This window comes from Heteronotia binoei, chromosome 13 (assembly GCF_032191835.1).
Source record: "Heteronotia binoei isolate CCM8104 ecotype False Entrance Well chromosome 13, APGP_CSIRO_Hbin_v1, whole genome shotgun sequence".
In the NCBI taxonomy this organism is placed as follows: Eukaryota; Metazoa; Chordata; class Lepidosauria; order Squamata; family Gekkonidae; genus Heteronotia; species Heteronotia binoei.
In genome coordinates this window covers 45,998,624-46,018,019 of record NC_083235.1, presented here as the reverse complement: position 1 = coordinate 46,018,019, position 19,396 = coordinate 45,998,624, and the positions used below count along the sequence as shown (strand labels likewise).

Here is a 19,396-nt window from a genome sequence, read left to right as displayed (position 1 = left end):
AGGGTGTGCTAGTAGGCAGCTCACCAAAAACCCTTGCACCGGCCCTGAGGAGGGACGAAGCAACCAGAGTCGGTGGGTTCAACTAGAAAACATACCTGTCAATCTCAATCTTCACTTCCATCTTGTGGTCTTGATCCATCAGCTTCACCAGGAGCCTAAAGAGCAGCACAGTAAGATGCAATCTATTTTAACAGGGCTTCCTTTGCAGAAAAAGCCCAGCAGGAACTCATTTGCATATTAGGCCACACCCTCTGATGCCAAGCCAGTCAGAACAGCGTTCCTGCTAAAAAAAAAAAGCCCTATATTTGAAAAACAAATGGAGGTGCCTTAGCAGACCATTGGTCTGTCTGGGTCAATATTATCTTATTTGCCTGGCAGAAGCTCTCTAGGGTCTCAGCTTGAGGTCCTTCACAACACCTACTTTCAAATCCTCTGAATTGGAGATATTTGAATCCTAACCAATGTAAGCAGAGTTGTGCTAGAGGAAGGCAACTTCCACACCTCTCATATTACAGCTTTATGTGCCCCCCCAACTGGTCCTGCAGGCCAGTGGACCAGAAGGAACAGCATGAGCAGCAAATACCTCTGTCCCAGACTCTGCTCACCTACTCTGCTGATAGACAAACTGTTCCATTGGAGCAGCTGCTGTTACAGTGATAGAACAGCACCTTAGGACTGAACCCAGGACCCTTTGCATGCAAAACAGACACTCTGCCACTGAGCCACAGCCCCTTCACAAGAACAGCGAGAGATTGTGACACACTACCTGAAAATGACCCACCTGGCAGGGCAGGAGAGTGTGGCCATGTTAGCATCAGCAACAGGGCAGCTTTGACAGTCTGCTACAGGGAGCTTCAGAAGGCAAGGAGCCTGGGCAAGGGAGCAATGGTTATTTGGGCCCAGGTGGTTTAAAACCCAGGGTGAGGCTATGGAGAATAGGAGCTAAGGTACAGGAAACAGAAAAGAGGGCAGAAGTTAGCATGAGAGCCAGGTGGAGAGTTGGGGCTCTGCATACTTGGGAAGAGGAAAGGGCTGGAGCCCTGGGGACTGGCTGGAGGGAGAATGCAAAAAGGTAAGCTAAGCTAGCCAGGAAGAAAAGGGAAAGAAGAAAAAGAAGAGGGAGAAGAGTTGTCTCAGGGTGGCTCCAAGGCACAGTGGCAGGTTGCAGTATTGTGGCTCTTCTCCTCTGTAATGTAGTGTAACCCTGAGGTGGGTGATGATAACCACTATTACATCACTTTTGACTTCTGGCTGTATCAAATTTTTCTTCCCAAGTGAGAAAGGTACACAATTGAACCATTACTCTAGGAAAGTGTACCTGACCATGGCAGCAAACTATCAAGAATAAGGCCTCTGACTAATATTGGTCACAGAGAATAATAATAGTAAAAAATCATCTTGTTCAGTTTATAAGAAATGTTCATTGCACTGTAAAGCCAAGAACCATTCTGTAATATTATTTGTTTGACCACTGAGGAAGGCCAATGGGCCAAAATGCATATGATCATGGTCAATAACAGTCATCTTTGGTTGTCACTGTACGATCTGATTCTTAACTGAGGCTATCACCAGGGCAATATCTATTCTTTAATTCACTTTGTAATAAATCTAAGTATATTTTTGTGTATCTCTTAATATTTAATAGTTTAACTTGACTAACAGAATTACTGGGCCTATATACTTAGATCTTCTTAACCTTTTTGGTTCTTAATTCAATTCAGTTTGTGTTAAGCCCCCCCCCCCTTTTTTAGTTTTCAGTCATGAAGATAACCACACCTTCAAGTAGATGAAGCAGTCATCTGGAAATAAAAAGCTTTTGAGAGTCAATGCTCCCTTCATCAGATACAAGTTGGAATGAAGATCTCAGAGTACTTATATCTACATATCTCCAGTCACTATCCTAAAAACACTGAACATTCCATTGGCTATAGTTTTGCACTACAGCCACATCTATTCTAATCCCTCTAACAGAGAGTCTCACCTGCAGGATCTTCAACGCACATTTCTGGATTACAATACCCACCTGATACAGTAAGGAAATAGATCAACAAAGCCAGAATGATATCAAGGGATAACCTGCTACAAGATAAGCCTAAACTGGGGTGGCCAAACTAGCTTAATGTAAGAGCCACAAAGAATAAACATCAGATGTTTGAAGGAGGGAGGGAGGAAGATGGGGAAGGGAGAAGTGGAAACAAAGCAACTTTAAATGCATTCTCCAAGACACTGGTTGGCTTGGCTTGGAGAAGTGATGTAAAGAGACAAATGCCTTCTCCAAGCTGGCCAACAGGGCAGTGGGGGCTTTGAGAACCACAAAATACGTATAAAAGAGCCACATGTGGCTCCCGAGCCACATTTTGGCCACTCCTGACTTGGGCATAGACTTTGGAACCTGCAACAAACCAAGATGCCAACTCTGACAACACAATCACTAGACTTAACAACACCAGCCATACCATCTCAGGTTAATTCACTCATTCATCTGCCAACATTATATATGCCATCAAATATCAGCAGTGCCTTTCCACTCTCTACATTGGACAAACGTGTCAGTCACTATGCAAAAGAATCAATGTACATAAATCTAACATTAAAAATCTCAACACTCAAGAACATTTTAATCTTCCAGGACACTCCATTCCTGACCTAAGAACAGCAGTTCTCAAACAAAGAAACTTCATGGGGAAATTACAACACAAGACTGCTGAACTCTAGTTCATTCACAAATTCAGAACAATGGACACTCCAGAGCCAAATAGGGATACAGGATTGTTATCTCACTACAGATGCTAATTTTTTGCCCCTAAGCATTTCTCCTTGGTTCTAATCAGCCTGACTACAATGTACATTGTCTCTTTGCATCCTGAGTTCCTTCTTTGCAACACATCTCCCACCTTCTAACGGGGATATAAGGACTCCATTCCAACTTGTATCAGTCAAAGGGATCTTTGACTCTTAAAGGGTTATATCATTTAAATTTTGTTGACCTCTAAGGTGCTACTGGACTTGAACCAACACGGTTACCTTCTGTGTGCCTGTATACGCACGCACATATACACACACACAAATGAATTAATTAATGGAGGAAAAATTTCTATTACCCCTTATTCATTGGAGTGTCAAAATTATGATGTGCTTTTAGATCAACCAGAAAGCTGAAATTTGTTACAAAGACTCTAAGACTGTCCTCCCCTCTCCCCATCTTTCATATGTGCAGTCTGCAGAGAGACAATCACTTCTGTTATGATTCCAGTGAGGTGCAGACTGTATGAAAACCTATTATATTTTCATTGCACTCTTCCTCCAACAAACTCAGACTAACATTCAGGATTCTCCATTTCATCCTCACAGCAACCCTACGAAGCAGATTGGGCTATAAGAGAATGACTGGCCCAAGGTCATTCTGTGAGATTCATGGCAGAACAAGGATTTGAACTTGAGTCTCCTCAGTTCTTGTCCAACATTTTGATGCACATGGTCAGCTCTGCTCACGTGGTCATGTAATTCACACAACAGAACTGCATCATGCACAAGCAATTCTCATGGTTGGCTACATATATGAAGGGGGCATTATTAGTCTACCAATCGCAAAGATCACAAGGTTGAGGAAGATGAATTTTTCAACAGTAGTGAGGAATCTATGCTATAAGTATGCAAAATGTATTTGCTAGTTAACAAAGACAAATTCACAAAACATCAAGCGAGAAATGAGCAGGCAGCTTTGCTTCTTTCCACCGCATTAAATCTCCCCCCCCACCCACCCCATACACACAGACAACAATCCCCCCCAGGAATGCTCCAGTGCTGGGGATTTATTAAAAGGTTATTCACCACTTTTTTTTTCAGAACAAGCCATTTCCTCAAGAATGGTCATACTTGTGCAATATGAAGCCCAACAGAACAGACATTCTAAAACATATCATGTTCACATCTTATGTCCAGTCAATGAATGGCTTCTCATTCTCAGCTAGTTCTGCCTCTTATAGAACAGTATCATAATTGAATTGGTGATCAGAGTTCTAGTGTAAGCTCTCATTCACAAAAATAAATCACCTCTTAGTGATATAGTCAAGAGAACACTGTAGGGCTAGGGTTTTAAAATGGCAGCCCTGAGACCACTCTCCTTCCCCCACCCAGTCCAGTACTCTGGATGAACCATGCAAGTAACAGCTTCTAGTGAGAATGTGGAAATGCTCAGCATGATAAATATCAGGGCACAAGCCATATTACACATTAGAGGCCAGGGGGAGGGGGAGGAGAAAACTCTCACAATAGAACTCATATTTCATAGATAGGTGGGCCATTATCCAAGAACCAAAATAGTGAAATGCTAAGAACACTGGACTTAGACTTGGAAGACCCAGACAGGAAGCTCACTAGTCCAGTCCTCATCTCTCAGCCTAAAATACCTCATAGGATTGTTGTGAGGTTAAAAAGGAAGCTCTGTAGATCAAAACTGGATTAAAAACACATTTGTGCAAAGAAAGAATAAAGTAAAACATGCAGTTCTGTGGTGATTGATGAATGTTTGTGAGTGAAGCAGTCTAAAGCTAAGACTCCTGCAGGAGGCCCAATTCAGCTTGGGACTGTGATGCAGGGGGAGGAGGGGCTTTTGCCCCCTTCCACTATGTTCCTGAGTTGAAATGGCCCCCAGCGGGGCATTGTTTGCCACACTTTGGAGCTGCATGTGTTCCAGATCCAACTTGTTTAAAATCATCGTGTCTGGTTTCAGCCTGATTCACATTTATTCCCAACCATGGTCACAAAAAATAATTATCCAGAAAAATATTCATTGACATTTTTAATACTAGTATCTCCCTCTTGCCTCATTTAAAGATGTTTTGTTGACAAAGCTCTCATTTTAAAATCTCTTCTCTCTTGGGGTTGTTTTTGAAGAAGCTGAAAGCAACCAGAGGGGAAAGAGAGGGGCTGTTTCTCTTACCTGACGTGGACAGAGAACTTGCTGCCAGTCTTCAGCAACAGAGGCCGGCGACTGGGAAATGGCATTTTAGGCTGAACGTCCACCACAAAAGCACTGAGGGCAGAGCAGAAAGATGTCAGCGGCCACCATGGTAAGTCCGCACTTTTCTCCTCCACCAAACAGACATCTTGCTTGGCCTTAGTACCTTTTCAAAAGACAGAAAATTTGCTCTTGCAGCCGCTGCTTTAACTGAGGCAACTGTAGCGGCAGGGGGTCTCCTTCATAAGTCATCTTCTGATGCAGCTCCTCCAAGGTCTGTAGCAACCAGAGTAAATGGAGGAGGTCCTCAGCACTTTCTGTGTACCTGATGATATACAAAGTAGAGCAAAGGATAGCAGGGTCACCAAAAGGGGTGCACAGGCCTGACACAAGCAGTGTACCAAACCCAGAAGTTCCGTTCATCAAACCTGACTGAGAGAGAAGGCCACAAGGACATTAATACTTTTGGAGGCTTTCTAGACTACAATAGGCATTCCCCCTTTGTAGTGACACAAAGCTGGCTCACATCAAAGCTAGACCACTGTTCCACAATTTTTTTTCTAAATTAAAATTGAGAGGCGCACTTCACTCTTTGGTGTGGCTTCTCAAGCATGCCTTAATTAAGAATCACCCTCTCAGTTCTGTGTAAGCTGCTGATCAGAGCATGATTCACAAGCAGAAAGATCCTTGAGAACAGGCCTGTGCAGAAGCACAACTCTGTTATGTTTACCCATTTTTCTTGAGCTCCTGGACGTACACAGACAGATTAGCCTGCCCCCACCCCCATAAACCTAGTATGCCACCAGCTAAGGAGAACAGTGTTGCACTTCGTTCATTGAGGTGTCTTCTGTGCAGGCACACACTGGGAATATACTAGTGCTGGAATATACTAGAATAGCTGTAAAGTGTCTCTGGCCTATGCAAATGACAGGAGACTGGAGATGAATTTAAGTATATTAACAGGCCAGTCTGTATTCAGGTGCAAAAGGGGAGAGGATCCATATTCCCTTTTTTTTGATAGTGTTGCTATATCACAGGGGTACCATAGCCTTCTCTCATGGCCAGTGATTGTTACATCAGGACTTCTCAAATTTCACCGGATGCAGAGATTACGCAACCCTGACCACAGCACAGTTTGATTAAACTGAGAAGGCAAGAACAATCAGTCATGCAGAGATGTTGCTTCCTTTGTAGGAAACTACTCTGGGATCAAAAGAGCCTTAAATTGTTCAGGCAGTTTCCCATAGCATACCGGAAGTTCCCAGAACCTTCTGCTGTGCTCTGGGCCAGCCTTTGGCTCATGGAAAGTGGTGTGGCCTTATTTAAAGGACTAATTTATGTAGGGCATTTAATGTACTTGGTGTTGTCAGGAGTCCAAGGCAGGTAGCAACAATAAATAACTATACAAAAATAATCCTGTATTAAAAGAAATTAAAGCTTAACCAATAAGCCAAAGTCTCCACCTATAATTTTCAAGCTGCCTCACAGGTTTCCTTAAATAGCCCTATTTTAGATTCTAGCCAAAAGGTCATGCGAGTAAGAGCCTGCATCACACCTTTTGGAAGACTGATCCACAGCAACCCATTATATTGTTTGGGGTGGGGGGGAGTGGAGACCTTGTTATGAGGAGAACAACTTCTGCAGAGGTTCAAATTAGGCAAGATGGCCCTCCAAGGAAGTGATTCACCAGATCATGAAGGGATTGAACAGCACTGAAATGCAACGTGTCAATATTGAGGAAGTCTAACAGTATAGTGTGTAACACTTGAGTCAAATTGAGGACCACCCTCTCTAGAATGTTAAGGGCCTGACTGTTCCTTGGATCTGTTTTGGGTGGGGTGAGGCAAGAATGATGCCTACCACTTCTCCAGTTGTCGTAAACTGGTATCACAAATATCCCCAATACATGCCCGCCGTTGGCGATCTTGCCACATAGATAGTTCCGACAGCAACAGGTCCCTCAGAGTGTCCGAGCGGCCCAGCAGTGCCTGGATTCGGGCCAGCACATCCTGAAAGAAAGAGACCGTTCACAGATGAGATTGGCTCTACTTGTGCTGAGGACAAGGAGCAGGAAGCAAGACAACACTGGAGTGGCTTCAATGGTATTCATTTTAGTGAGGTAATTAAGAAGGACATATGTATTTTTGAGTAAAGGGTTCCAAGAAGGTTCTTGCCAACCTCATGACAGGTTTTCTCTGTAGCCAAGGGTGAGGTTTACCTTGCGGCAACTGTCCAAATTATTTATCATGCCTTGCAGCTCATTCCATTTATTCCTGAGACTAGGATCAGAAGGCGTAGATCTTTCTGCAAGGAAAAAAACCCTGCTTTTAAAAGGAAAACTACACCCACACTCCGAGGACCCAGCAGAAGGCCCCACTATTTATTAAGGGCAATTTCACATGTCTCTACAACTAGAAAAGGGAAATGAAGAAAACCAAATGCCTCTCATTAGAAAATGCTTCCTGGAGTGCTCAGAGCTTCTGCTGGTATTTTGGGGCAATGGTATTGCTTTTTTTCTACCACAGATCAAGCTAGCTTGTGTGAACTAATAGGGATTAGACATAGGATTAGATATTCTTCCCAAATTTTCAAACAGGTGGACTATGGCTGACTAGTTCTCTGAAAACCACCTGGAGCAGCATTTCCCAGTAAGTAAATTAATATCTGTTCTTACTGCTCAACTGAACCTATCTTTGAAGCCACTTCATCCCAGGACTAATTGCTCACCAAAGTTACAGGCACGGCGCCTGCTGTTGTGCATGAGGATCTGTGGACTGAGGCACTTATCCAAAGTTGGCACTAGAGGAGACAAAGAACAGGACATCCCCCAAGCCAGTCACCGAACAAAGCAGCAGCTCTTCCCTTACACTTAAGATTGAAGTTGGGATTCAAACAGTGGGTCACATCTCTTTTGCCACCGAAAGCCAAGAGGGAAGAAGTGGGACTCGGTGAGCTGGGAGAGGAGTCTGAGTGCCAGCACTGGGTTACCCTCCACATAATCTGTGTAAAAGCCATGAAATAACAGCCTCTAAACTAAGCAATTATAGATATTTATAAATACTACAAATTCTAAAGGAGGGATGTATATGATTTATTTTGCAAAGGGAATGTTTAAAAACCCCAAGTTTGGGGGAACAATGACATTGCAGCAATTCCTCAGCACTTTTAGGCACATATGCAGGAAATCAGACAATTAGGAAGAATTGGTAAGAACTGAGGACTTTGCAAAGAGATATAATGGAATCAGTTAAGCGTGCCCTATCTGAACTCATCAGGAACATTATGAGAGAAGGGCCCCTCCTCCAGCCATATTGATGTTTCTTCCTGTCCCCCACCCCACCATAATCCCATCCTCACCAAGTATCTTGAATGCAGAAAACCGGAAGTTAAAGATTCCCTGCACATCCTCCAGCTGCTCTATGGAATTTTTTAGACCCTGCGGAGCAGACCAGAGAACATGTTCAGTCAAGGAGAACAAATGTACCTACCTGGACACACCTCCCCCCTTCCCCCCAAGAAGAATTAAGCTGAACCCAAGCCTCTGATTCTGACACATTTTAACCCTCTGATTCTGACACATTTTTCCTTCTGCCATCCAGAATCCATACTCAGTCTGTCTGTACCCTGGACCTTATTTTTGCTTGATGCTACCCATTTCTAAAATGGGGGCACAGTGATATAGAAACAGAAAGCTGCCAAAACCAACTAGGAATTATCAAAGATTTCAGGTTTTCACAGCTGGTAACATCATTAGGGTTTGTAGAATCTTTCGGGATCAAGTGCCGTGTTCTACTGGAGAAAGTTTTCCTTCCAGATGTTTCCTTCCAGCTGAGAACGAAACATCTGGAAGGAAAACTTTCTCCAGTAGAACACGGAACTTGATCCCGAAAGATTCTACAAACCCTAACAACTAGGAATTGTTGCATGCACAAAAAGCAGGGTCGCCTGTGATAATCTGTCAACTAACAAGAGGGGTGGGCAAGGCCACAATTTGGAAAACTGCACCATAGAGCTGGGATAGTTTAGCAGCTGAAGTCTAAACAAATTTAGGTTATGTCTAGACTAGAGAGTAATTTTCAGGAGACTCACACTGCCATCCTAAGCAGACATACATCTTTCTAAGCCCACCAGCTTCAACAGAATTAGAACAGTATAACTCTGTTGATGGCTGCACTGTCAAGAATTGCAGACTTATCATTGTGCATTAAAAGGTAAAGGTAATCCCCTGTGCAAGCACCAGTCATTTTCAACTCTGGGGTGACGTTGCTTTCACAATGTTTTCACAGCAGACTTTTTACAGGGTGGTTTACCATTGTTTTCCCCAGTCATCTACACTTGCCCCCCAGCAAGCTGGGTACTCATTTTACCAACCTCGGAAGGATGGAAGGCTGAGTCAACCTGAGCTGGCTACCTGAACCCAGGTTCTGCCGGAATCGAACTCAGGTCATGAGCAGAGGGCTCCGACTGCATTACTGCAGCTTTACCACTCTGTGCTACGGGGTTCTTCTTATCATTGTGCATAGGACACACATAAACACGGAATGCACATGTTCTGCCAGACCACAGGAAAGCACAGTGGCTTCCTGGCAGTTCAGCCTACCCACCTGCATAGGCTGTTAGAGGAAATCCAGAGAGGGGGAACAGGGTGGAATTTACATCAGCACATCTGGCAATGCTTTGGAATTCCCTCCAAATGTGGGGGAATTCCAGAGTATCGCTTGATAGCATTTTCTGAATTTTTACGCAGCAGTGATGTTGACATGTTCCATTATATCATTTCTACCTCCAGAGGTGTGATGCAATGGCCTGGCAAGCCCTATTTCAGCATGGTGCAGCTTGGATGGAAAAGAATATTGGTAACGAAAGATGCCTGGGGCTGAGTTCTCACTGGATAGTATCTGTGACATCACCAGTGATGAGTAACACACAATTCCTCCTGGTATCTAGTGAAGTTTCTAAAGCATTCCTTCATTTTTAAAAAAAAAAGAATCAGTAAGAGATGGAAGCATGTCCACTACGTCATGTGGTAAAGAAAGGGCAAAGCCATGAAGGCAGTGCCTCAGCATTTCAAGAAAATGGTTTTCAAAATAATACATTTGTTTTTGAAGTGCTTCCTTCCTTCCTCTCTTCTGCTCAACACATAAAAGTAATGCCAGAAAATTTGGAAATGGGGAATTCAAAACAAGCTCCTCCAGTTATAAGTCCTTTTCCTTCTCAATCAGAATCAAAGTTCAGTACATGTCAGGCCCAATATGGAATAGCTCTTCCTCACAGTCAGCCATCTCACTATTGCTGCCCCCCCTTCCAGTCAAATAGAGCGGCATACCTGGGAGTGATGGCAGCAGTGGCTGTATTGCAGAAACCTCAACAGGCCTTGTGCTGCACAGCAACTCCAGGCAATGTTTGAGGAATGATAAGGGATCAATGCAAAGAGCTCAAGAAAGGCAGCCAAGATCCATTATGCTTCCAATGATGTCACTGGGAACGCGGCACTGATAAAACTTAGTAATGGTGGATGATTTTAAAACAAAATTAAAGAAGCCTTCCAGAAAAGTAAACAGAATTTTATTTTCTCTCCCCCCACCAAGTTTTTCTTAAAAGAGGGAAATTGATTGAACCAAACACTGCTTGCCTGCTTGGTCTAGTCAATTTCACCACTCCATAGACTTGTACAGGACTGGAAGATGCAGCTGCAATTAGGAAAGAGACTCCACCCAACTTCCATTAAAGCATCCAACCTCTTACTTGAATTATCTTCTTCATCTCTGCTAGCCGTTCCTCAATGTTGTTTTCCTGGCCAGTGATCAAGGCTGCATCAGGTGGGGGCTCCAATCTTGTCTGTACAAGGAAGTAATATGTACATTACTTATTGCTGGTGGCCAGATTTCTGTTCTAAACAAAACAGTAAGAATATAAAAACATGGGACAAAGATCCTGCTGGATCAAACCACTGGTCCATCTAGTCCAGCAAACTGTTTCACAAAGTGCTCAACCTGTTGCCCTGGAGGGACAACCAAACAGGACATAGAGGCCAAGGTCCTCCCTTGCTGCTGACTCTCAGCTGGGATTCAGAGATTTGCTGCCTTCTGTCAAGGGAGGTCAATATGGCTAGCAGCGATTGATGTCCTCTATGAATCCATCTAACTCTCTTTTAAAGCTACCTATGCTTGCGTCCAACGCTATCTCCACTGGCAATGAATTCCATAGTTAAATTATGTGTTGAGTAAAGACGCATTTCAGGACACCTTTCAGAGCAGTGGTTATCAAACCTTCTCCTTTCAGGGAATCCTTTTTATATCAACTACCATGGAACATCACCAACAATTCTAGAGTATGTTCTAAGATTCAAAATTAGTTTACACAGAGTGCAGATCAAAAGCCCACTGGCTTATTCACAGGAGGAGGAAATTGGATTTATATCCTGCCCTTTCCTTGGAGTCTCAGAGCGGCTTACAATCCCTTCCCCTTCCCACAACAGACACCCTGTGAAGTAGGTGGAACTGAGAGAACTCTGACAGAAACTGCTCTCAAGATAACAGCTCTGAAAGAGTTATAACTGACCAAAGATCATCCAGCTGGCTGCATGCAGATGAGTGGGGAATCAAATCTGGTTCTCCCAGATGAGAGTTCATGCACTTACCAAACTTGCTTAACCACTACACTATTCCTGAATATGCCCACTAGCTTCATGTGTGGCTTCATATTGCAGAGGATGATTAGCAGCGATTGGCAAGCCATCTTTCAGAGACAGGAGGTATGTCTGCCATTATGGATCTTATCACTGCTGGATCCCAGGTTTCTCTGCAGTTGTTCAAAAACCACTGCTCTACAAGTACTCTGGTAAAGTACTATGGTAACAGAAAACCCACAAAGGGAAAACAAAGTAAAAAGCATGAGAAAGAAGACACTGGTCCTGAGTTTTAGGGATGAGAGAGCACCATGGAATGTTATACTGTAACGTCCAGAGAGGCGGGTGCCCAGCACTGTCTGTTTTCTCCTGCATCTTATGTGCAAGATCTGTTTGCTACAGAAACCAGAAAATGTCAGCTACGTTCAATAAATAAATGCAACTTTTTAGTCCTTGGTGCTGCAAAAATCTGTTTGAAAATATCTCCAATAAAGTTCCCAACTTATGGCTTCTGAGCTGTGCAGGAATATGCAATCCCCCAGTCCTCCTGTTTCGCTTCCCATACACCTCTGCTTACCTATACCTTTCTTCCTCCTACCATTACACTCAGTTTGAGGGGAGGGGGGGAATCCAGATTTGATCAACACTTTAATATCAAGTTCAGAATGCAAATTTAAAAAATATTAATGGACAAGAATTCAGTGAGGGAAGACAAAATAAGCAACATGCTGAACAGTTGCACAGCCTAGAAGGAAAGTATATGGGGCATTCAGCAAGAGATATTGTCTGTGTTACAGGGAAGGAGCCATGGATTACTGTGATATGAGGTGCAGAGGGGAACAGATGGCTAAGCTCAGCAGGAATATGTCAATCACAATTCCCCTACCGGAGAGGTAGCGACAGCTGCTGACAGAATAGCCCTCTCCTCTCTCAACAAACCATCAATTAGGCTGGCCAGGTCCTCTGGATGCTCTTCATACCTGGCCTGGAAATAACAGCATAGCAGAATGAAAAAAAATAATTACTTAAATCAAATATTTCCTCTGGGCTGTAAGTGGCTTCCAGATCAAAATTTCAAACATGCAGAACAAAATAAAACTGCAGTCACTATCTAACTTATATTGCTCATATTTTTTCTGTTACATGCAGGGCAAACTCCTGAGCAGCCCATTTTGATGGTCTCTGGTGAAGTCCATCACAGCTCAGCCCAGCGCTAAATATCTTTGCAGTCACACAATAGCTCTTTGTGCCACAAAGGCAGGCTGCTGCAGTCCAAAAACCAAATCCCCTTAATTAAATGACCCTTTAAATGACCCATCAGCCAGACTGCACTGTCTGCTTTTTGCACCTGTGAAATCAGTAGTATGAATTCAATAAGTGATTGCAAGAAAAGACTGCAAGGTTAGCAGGTTCATAGGTAGACACCAAAGGCACACACAGAGACCCCTAAGCAGTAAACTTCAACTCAAAAATCCCATACATGATTTTTAAAAATCTCTTATGGGAACTTATTTATTTTTTTACTATAAGCCTTTTCCAAACTGGAATCAGTGTCAAGACAGATGGACAGGGGACGAGACTGCAAGAAAACTGTAAATGTACAAGAGAAAACTGTGATCATGATAACTGGACATATCCCATTTAATAGTTGAACTACAGGCTCCCTGCTTGCAAGCGACAAGCAGGATGTAAACTGAGCATATCTGTTTGCAAGAAGAAATTAAAACTTGGTTCATCCACAATCTTCACAACGTGTTACTGCAAGGGTGCCAAACATGCGGCCCGGGGGCCAAATCAGGCCCAGCCCGACAAGGTCTCATTTGTGTCAGATCTGTCCCTCATAACAAATGAGTTTGACATCCCTATATTCCCCAATTCAATCCTGCCCTCTCACTTGCCACACACTGCATGAAGCTTAGCAAAAGATAACAGTGTCTGGCACTAGGAACTTTCTGCTTAGCATCTTCCAATGAGCAGAAAGTGCCTAACTCTGGAGGAACGCATTCCACAACGGAGCACTGCCTTTGCAACTGAAGAGAAAGCAGAAACAGAAGAAAAAGGCTAGGGCCCAAGCCTATGCATTTAGCCTTCAAAGTTAGTTTGGTTTGTGTAGAACACTATAAGAGCAGGGACAGAATATTAAAGGTGGATTTTGCTTTTAACAAGTAGTAGGGTTGTTTTTTAAAAAATAAATTACATGTCCACTTAGGTTTCCCTGCATGATTTAGAAAAGTAGCTGTACTGAAAATTCGTGTCAAATGCAAAATTTTAATGTAATTAATTGGTAAGAACGCAGCATGTAAATATGCTCTAATCAACTGACAGTCCCAAAATACTCTATTGGCACTGCACTCTTCCTCCCACAGCCACAAATACTTCTGTCTCTGTACCTGTAGGTTGAGTTTTGAACGGCGTAGGTTGTGTTTAATGACCATGTTCGAGTTGTTCTCTTCATGCCATGCAAGACGTCCAAGCTGCTCATCCACAAGAGCCAGCATGGTTTGAAAAAGCCAGTAGGCCTGTGAGCAGTCAGATTGTACCACCTGGTTCCTGAGATGCATGGAAAGCAAGAAGAGAATGAAGTTTTGGCAGGGACATACAGAAATAAGGATATGGTCAGATAAAGCAATCCCCACTACGGAACACTAGGAGTCAGATAATGAGGTATGGAGCTAGCATCTAAGGGCCTACACAATCCTCAGGCCATGTCTGGGCATGCCACAAGGACTGCCAGCCGGAGATACACTTACAAATTGCCTGCTAGCAACCTCTGTGAAGGTTCTCCTTAGTCACCATGTAAAGTAGATCTGATAGACGATCCTCCATGAATGTACCTAATCCCCTTTTAAAACTGTTTATTCTTGTGGCCTGCATCCTCTGGCAGCGAATTCCACATTTTATCAGTTTCTGAGTAAAGAAGTATTTCCTTTTGTCCATCCTGAACCTACTGCCCATCAGGTTCACTGGATACCCTCAAGTTCTAGTATTTTGGGAGAGGGAGAAAAAGTTCTCTTTGTCAACTGTCTCTATCCCGTGCATAATTTTATAAACCTCTATCATGTTCTCATTTAGTCACCTCTTTTTTCAACTGAAAAGTCCCAGAGTCTTCAGCCTTTCCTCACAGGGAAGGTGCTCCAACCCCCTAATCTTCTTTTTTGCCCTTCTCTGTATTTCTCCCAGCTCTGCAATGTCCTTTTTGAGATACAGTGACCAGAACTGTACACAGTATTCCAAATGAGGTTACACCATAGATCTGTGCAGGTGCATTATAATATCAGCCATTTTATTTTCAATCTCCTTCCTAATAATCCCTAGGATAGAGTTTGCCTTTTCACTGCTACAGCACACTGGGTTCACACATTTACTGAGCTATACACCACTACCCTAAAATCTTTTTTCATCTGTTTCAGGGCCCACCCCCCATTTTCCTGACCTGAAATAGCACCCTGCAGAATCTGCAATGGGACAAATAGCAACCACCACATCAGGAAAATAGCATGGGGGGGGGAATATAAGGAAGCCCTTTTCTTCTTGTATACCACAATCCTGATCAGAATTGAGCCCAAAGGGTGATTAACATGTGGAATTTACTGCCACAGGAGGTGGTGGCAGCCACAAGTATAGCCACCTTCAAGAGGGGTTTAGATAAAATATGGAGCACAGGTCCATCAGTGGCTATTAGCCACAGTGTGTGTGTAAATATAAAATTTTTTGCCACTGTGTGACACAGAGTGTTGGACTGGATGGGCCGTTGGCCTGATCCAACATGGCTTCTCTTATGTTCTTATCTGGAAAACAAATTCCCACAAGATAATTTGCAAGTGCAGAAGGATTACATTGGCTCAAGAGGTCATGGAGAAGCATGCCACAAGTAATTAGGCCCAGAGTCCTAATCAAGACTCAGTTTGCCAGGCCAAAAATTAATATACTATGCTAACATGTGCAGATTCTTTTCAAGACGTGGTAGGATGAAGAAATCCCTTCCCCTACTAGATGTCTTGTATTGCACCTATGGGAACTTCTCTTTCCATGTGAGGTTTCTTTCTCAAGGAATGTTCTTCTTGAGAAATAAAACCCAATGGTGCTCCATTATCACTCCAGATCAACCTCTTAAAGGAGGCCAGACATATACTAACTTCTATCCTCAAAATATTTAAGTAGTTGCAGTGAAAATAACGTGCTGGTCCAGCTAGTGAACTTCCCCACCTCCACACACACTTGACATAGCAAAATAATACCCCAAAACAAAAGGAGTAACACGCAATCCATCTCTAGAAAGGCACTAGATCCCAACATCCTTTTAAAGCTAACAATTCAACAGCTGGAAGAAGTATCAGAACAAGCCTCCATTTGACCACCCTGCTAGGTACAGGTCAAATCTAGCACTGACTTTAATTTCTCAATCACAAGCCATAGTGACCAAGAATTGTTTGGGTTCTTCTGACTAATTCCACCCTGTTCCTCTGCCAGTTAAGGGCTCCTGGCCTCTCGATCATGCAGGCTCTGGGGTTTGCTGCTTACAGATTCTATCTGTATCTGCTCAGACAGCGAAGGCACATTCACTCTATGTATCTCTCAAGACCAAGTGAATCCTGAACAAGACACATAGGAAGGAAAGGGGATAAGTTATTTTTCTCCACCTAATTGGTTTTTCCAACAGTGACCAAGTGGCATTACCAGTTCTGGTCTTCAATCCAGTAGGCTAGGTATTCCCGCACTTCCATTGGCAGGCAATCATTTGAGTAGAGACGGTGCACCTCCTCCCGATGGATATTGTCCAGCATCCGGATCTGTTGCCACTGGGCCATGTTGGGGGAACGATACTGGACTCCCCTCTGTGGAAGAAAATTAGAACATCAAGGAGATGGCAATGGGTCCTTCCGCAGGAAATCAAGTGATCAGAGAGAATGCACCAATGCCAGTTCAAGATATATTTTGTATTAAAAGGATTTTAACAAACGAAAAACAAGCTTACGTCTGTCTGAGGAAGAAGAGAATCCTGTGCTGGAAAAGACTGTGCCCATAATTTATATTACATTTCAATATGAAAAACTGTTGAACATATGAACATATGAAGCTGCCTTATACTGAATCAGACACTTGGTCCATCAAAGTCAGTATTGTCTTCTCAGACTGGCAGCGGCTCTCCAGGGTCTCAAGCTGAGGTTTTTCACACCTATTTGCCTGGACCCTTTTTTGGAGATGCCGGGGATTGAACCTGGGACCTTCTGCTTCCCAAGCAGATGCTCTACCACTGAGCCACCGTCCCTCCCCTTAAAGTTTAATTTATTTTATTTCATTTAATCTTCCACCTTTCTCCCCAATGGGGACCCAATGGCTTACACTGTTCTCCCCTTCCCCTTTCTGTCCTCACAACTGCCCTGTAAGGCAGGTTAGGTCTAGAGTAGGTGACTGGGCCAGCAAGCTTCCTAAACAAGCTTCCAAAGAAGAAGAAAAGTGACAGACTAATCCAATGATGCTAAAGACAAGTTCCACTGAGCTCAATGAAATTCCCAAGCAGACATAATTAATTAGCTTAAATAGTGAAATCAACTCTCTCTTGTATTCCCCTGGGCTGCATTACCCACCTAGTGTTATTTTATGGCTTGCTTTTGTGTTCCTGTCAGAGTCCTAAGCAGTGATACCCTTCTCAGACAACAGTTCCAAGCTGGTCCACTCAACATTCTCCTCAGGGCTATTTAATGGAGCTTAGTGCCAGAAAAGTGTGTTTAGGATTGCACTACTGGTCAGCTAAACTTAGTGGGCTTAACGGGATTCAACTCTGCTGGATTGCAGTACAAGACTGTGTTTATATACATCTACAGACTTTAACTCCTGTGGAGGTAGTTTTATTTATTTGCTGTTTTAATCCATATTCAGGTCCCCCCCCTTTTTTTCTGGTTAGTCACCTTGAGTAAGGTATATGGAGAGGTGATGATAGAGATGTGAAATTTCTGGAAACTTTGAAGCTCGGAAAAAAACCCAGTTTTTTTCCAGAAAAAAATGGAAATTTTTGGGAAAATTGAAAAAAATGCTACATTAACACTTCTTTTTTCTTTTCCAGATTGAAAGTAATTCTGTTACTTTAGGAACATAAAATATGACTATGGACAATCTTACTTGGCATGAAATTATCAAAACTAGCATATTAAAAATAGAGTGTATCCAAACAATTACAAACAGAATTTACTTTTTATATAATATTTCTTTGCAATTGTAACAAATGGAGGAACAATCTCCTGAACTGTTTACTAGTTTATGTGGAACAGACTTAAAAACCTGCACAAGACAATTTTTAAAAATCCAGAAGTAGCAATTATTCATATTTCCTCTCCACAGTATGAAATAAAAATAAAAAACTCATTCTCATAAAAAGAACTGAAGAGGGGGGAAGTGTCTAGAAGGGAGTGTAGGACTAAATTTCAATGAACGTGCATGACCTAGGCCTTGCTTGTCCTCAGTGCACAGAAATTAGAATAATCTGATACCATACATATTTTTTATAAATTATTTGGAAAATAGCTGAACACCTTGCTTTAAAATATTTTATTCATCATATAAAATAAAATGTTCCATAATCAATTTCTTTTCTTCAATTTTTCCAATTTTTTTAAGGAAAAAAAAAGGCTTTGGGGGAAAGTTTCCCCCCCCCCAAGTTTTTCCATTCCCCCCCCCCAAGTTTTTCCATTTTTTTCCCAGGCCTTTACATCTCTAGGTGATGTACAACTGTCCTAACTACAGTAACTTAAACTACCAAGAAAAAAAAAAACACACCCTGGATCACTAATCAAGATTTAAATCAAAATGTTCCACTGATTTATATATTTCCTAATTAAAACCAGGGGGGGGGAGAGCAGGTTTTGTGCAGGAACGCACAGGAACACAGTTCCAGCTGACTTGGTGCCAGCCAGGGGGTGTGGCCTAATGTGCAAATGAGTTCATGCTGATTAAAACTGTATATTTTGGTTATTGTAACCATAATACGTAGTAATTCAAACAGAACCTTTATACAACCTCAAAGGATACACTCTATATATTTCTTTAAACTTAATATTTCTGCTGTTTTAGAAAGCAATATTATAATACATTGTTGGTTTTTAGATAACAATGTTCATTATCTCAAACAGGGTCTCTTTTAAGAGATGCAGCAATGATAAGATTTTGTAGATGAGAACTGGTTATATTCAACTACACAAAGTGCTTCTTTTTCCTCACTGTTGTTTTCCTCAGTGCTGCTTTCTGTTTTAGCCTGCATCGCCTTCTCCCTTGTCATCCCACAAAAAAAAAAAAGGCACTTTAACTAGAAGCAAGGGGAGTTACTGGTCCATGAGGCAGAAGATAAGCGTCCACATTTTTGATATCAACAGGCTTCAAACATAAAAACAGTTTCCTGGGAACAAGACTCACTGAATAAATTTAGGATTGCTCCCATAATTTCAGCATAATTAGCCAGTAGTTTCTAGGAATAAAACAGGAATGAGGGGTCATCCAGGAAGATCAGTGGGTGATATCTGTGGTGACTTGACATTCCTTGGCTCCCACTGAACACTGTACTGTATCACTACCCAACAAATTTTCATATCTTTCATAGAAGGACATAAATTCAATATTAAGAGACCAAGTGCCTGCACAAAGTTCATATTTCATTTAAATCATGCTATTACTAAAAGGGAAACTGACTAGAGTTGAAACATAAAACTATTTTTTTAAGTTGGATTTTCAAAATAATTACTCTACCCTTTATGAACTACCGGGGGGGGGGCGATGTGAGAGACTAATAACTCTCTCAGGTATATCCCGCCCCCCCC

At 42.5% G+C, this 19,396-nt stretch overlaps 1 protein-coding gene across 1 annotated transcript in view; it reads right to left on the bottom strand.

Moving 5' to 3' along the window:
* Positions 1–16,441, bottom strand: part of STAT2 (signal transducer and activator of transcription 2) — a 38,501-nt gene extending 22,060 nt beyond the window's left edge. The window contains exons 1-10 of the mRNA XM_060252680.1: positions 16,266–16,441; positions 13,979–14,138; positions 12,475–12,573; positions 10,706–10,798; positions 8,318–8,396; positions 7,179–7,264; positions 6,821–6,969; positions 5,127–5,285; positions 4,943–5,035; positions 96–155 (exon numbers count right to left, since the gene is read on the bottom strand). Of these exons, the coding sequence (XP_060108663.1) occupies positions 96–155; positions 4,943–5,035; positions 5,127–5,285; positions 6,821–6,969; positions 7,179–7,264; positions 8,318–8,396; positions 10,706–10,798; positions 12,475–12,573; positions 13,979–14,138; positions 16,266–16,396 (1,109 nt within the window). The 5' untranslated portion in view covers positions 16,397–16,441. The remainder of the gene's footprint in view (positions 1–95; positions 156–4,942; positions 5,036–5,126; positions 5,286–6,820; positions 6,970–7,178; positions 7,265–8,317; positions 8,397–10,705; positions 10,799–12,474; positions 12,574–13,978; positions 14,139–16,265) is intronic.
* Positions 16,442–19,396: the final 2,955 nt, after the last annotated feature.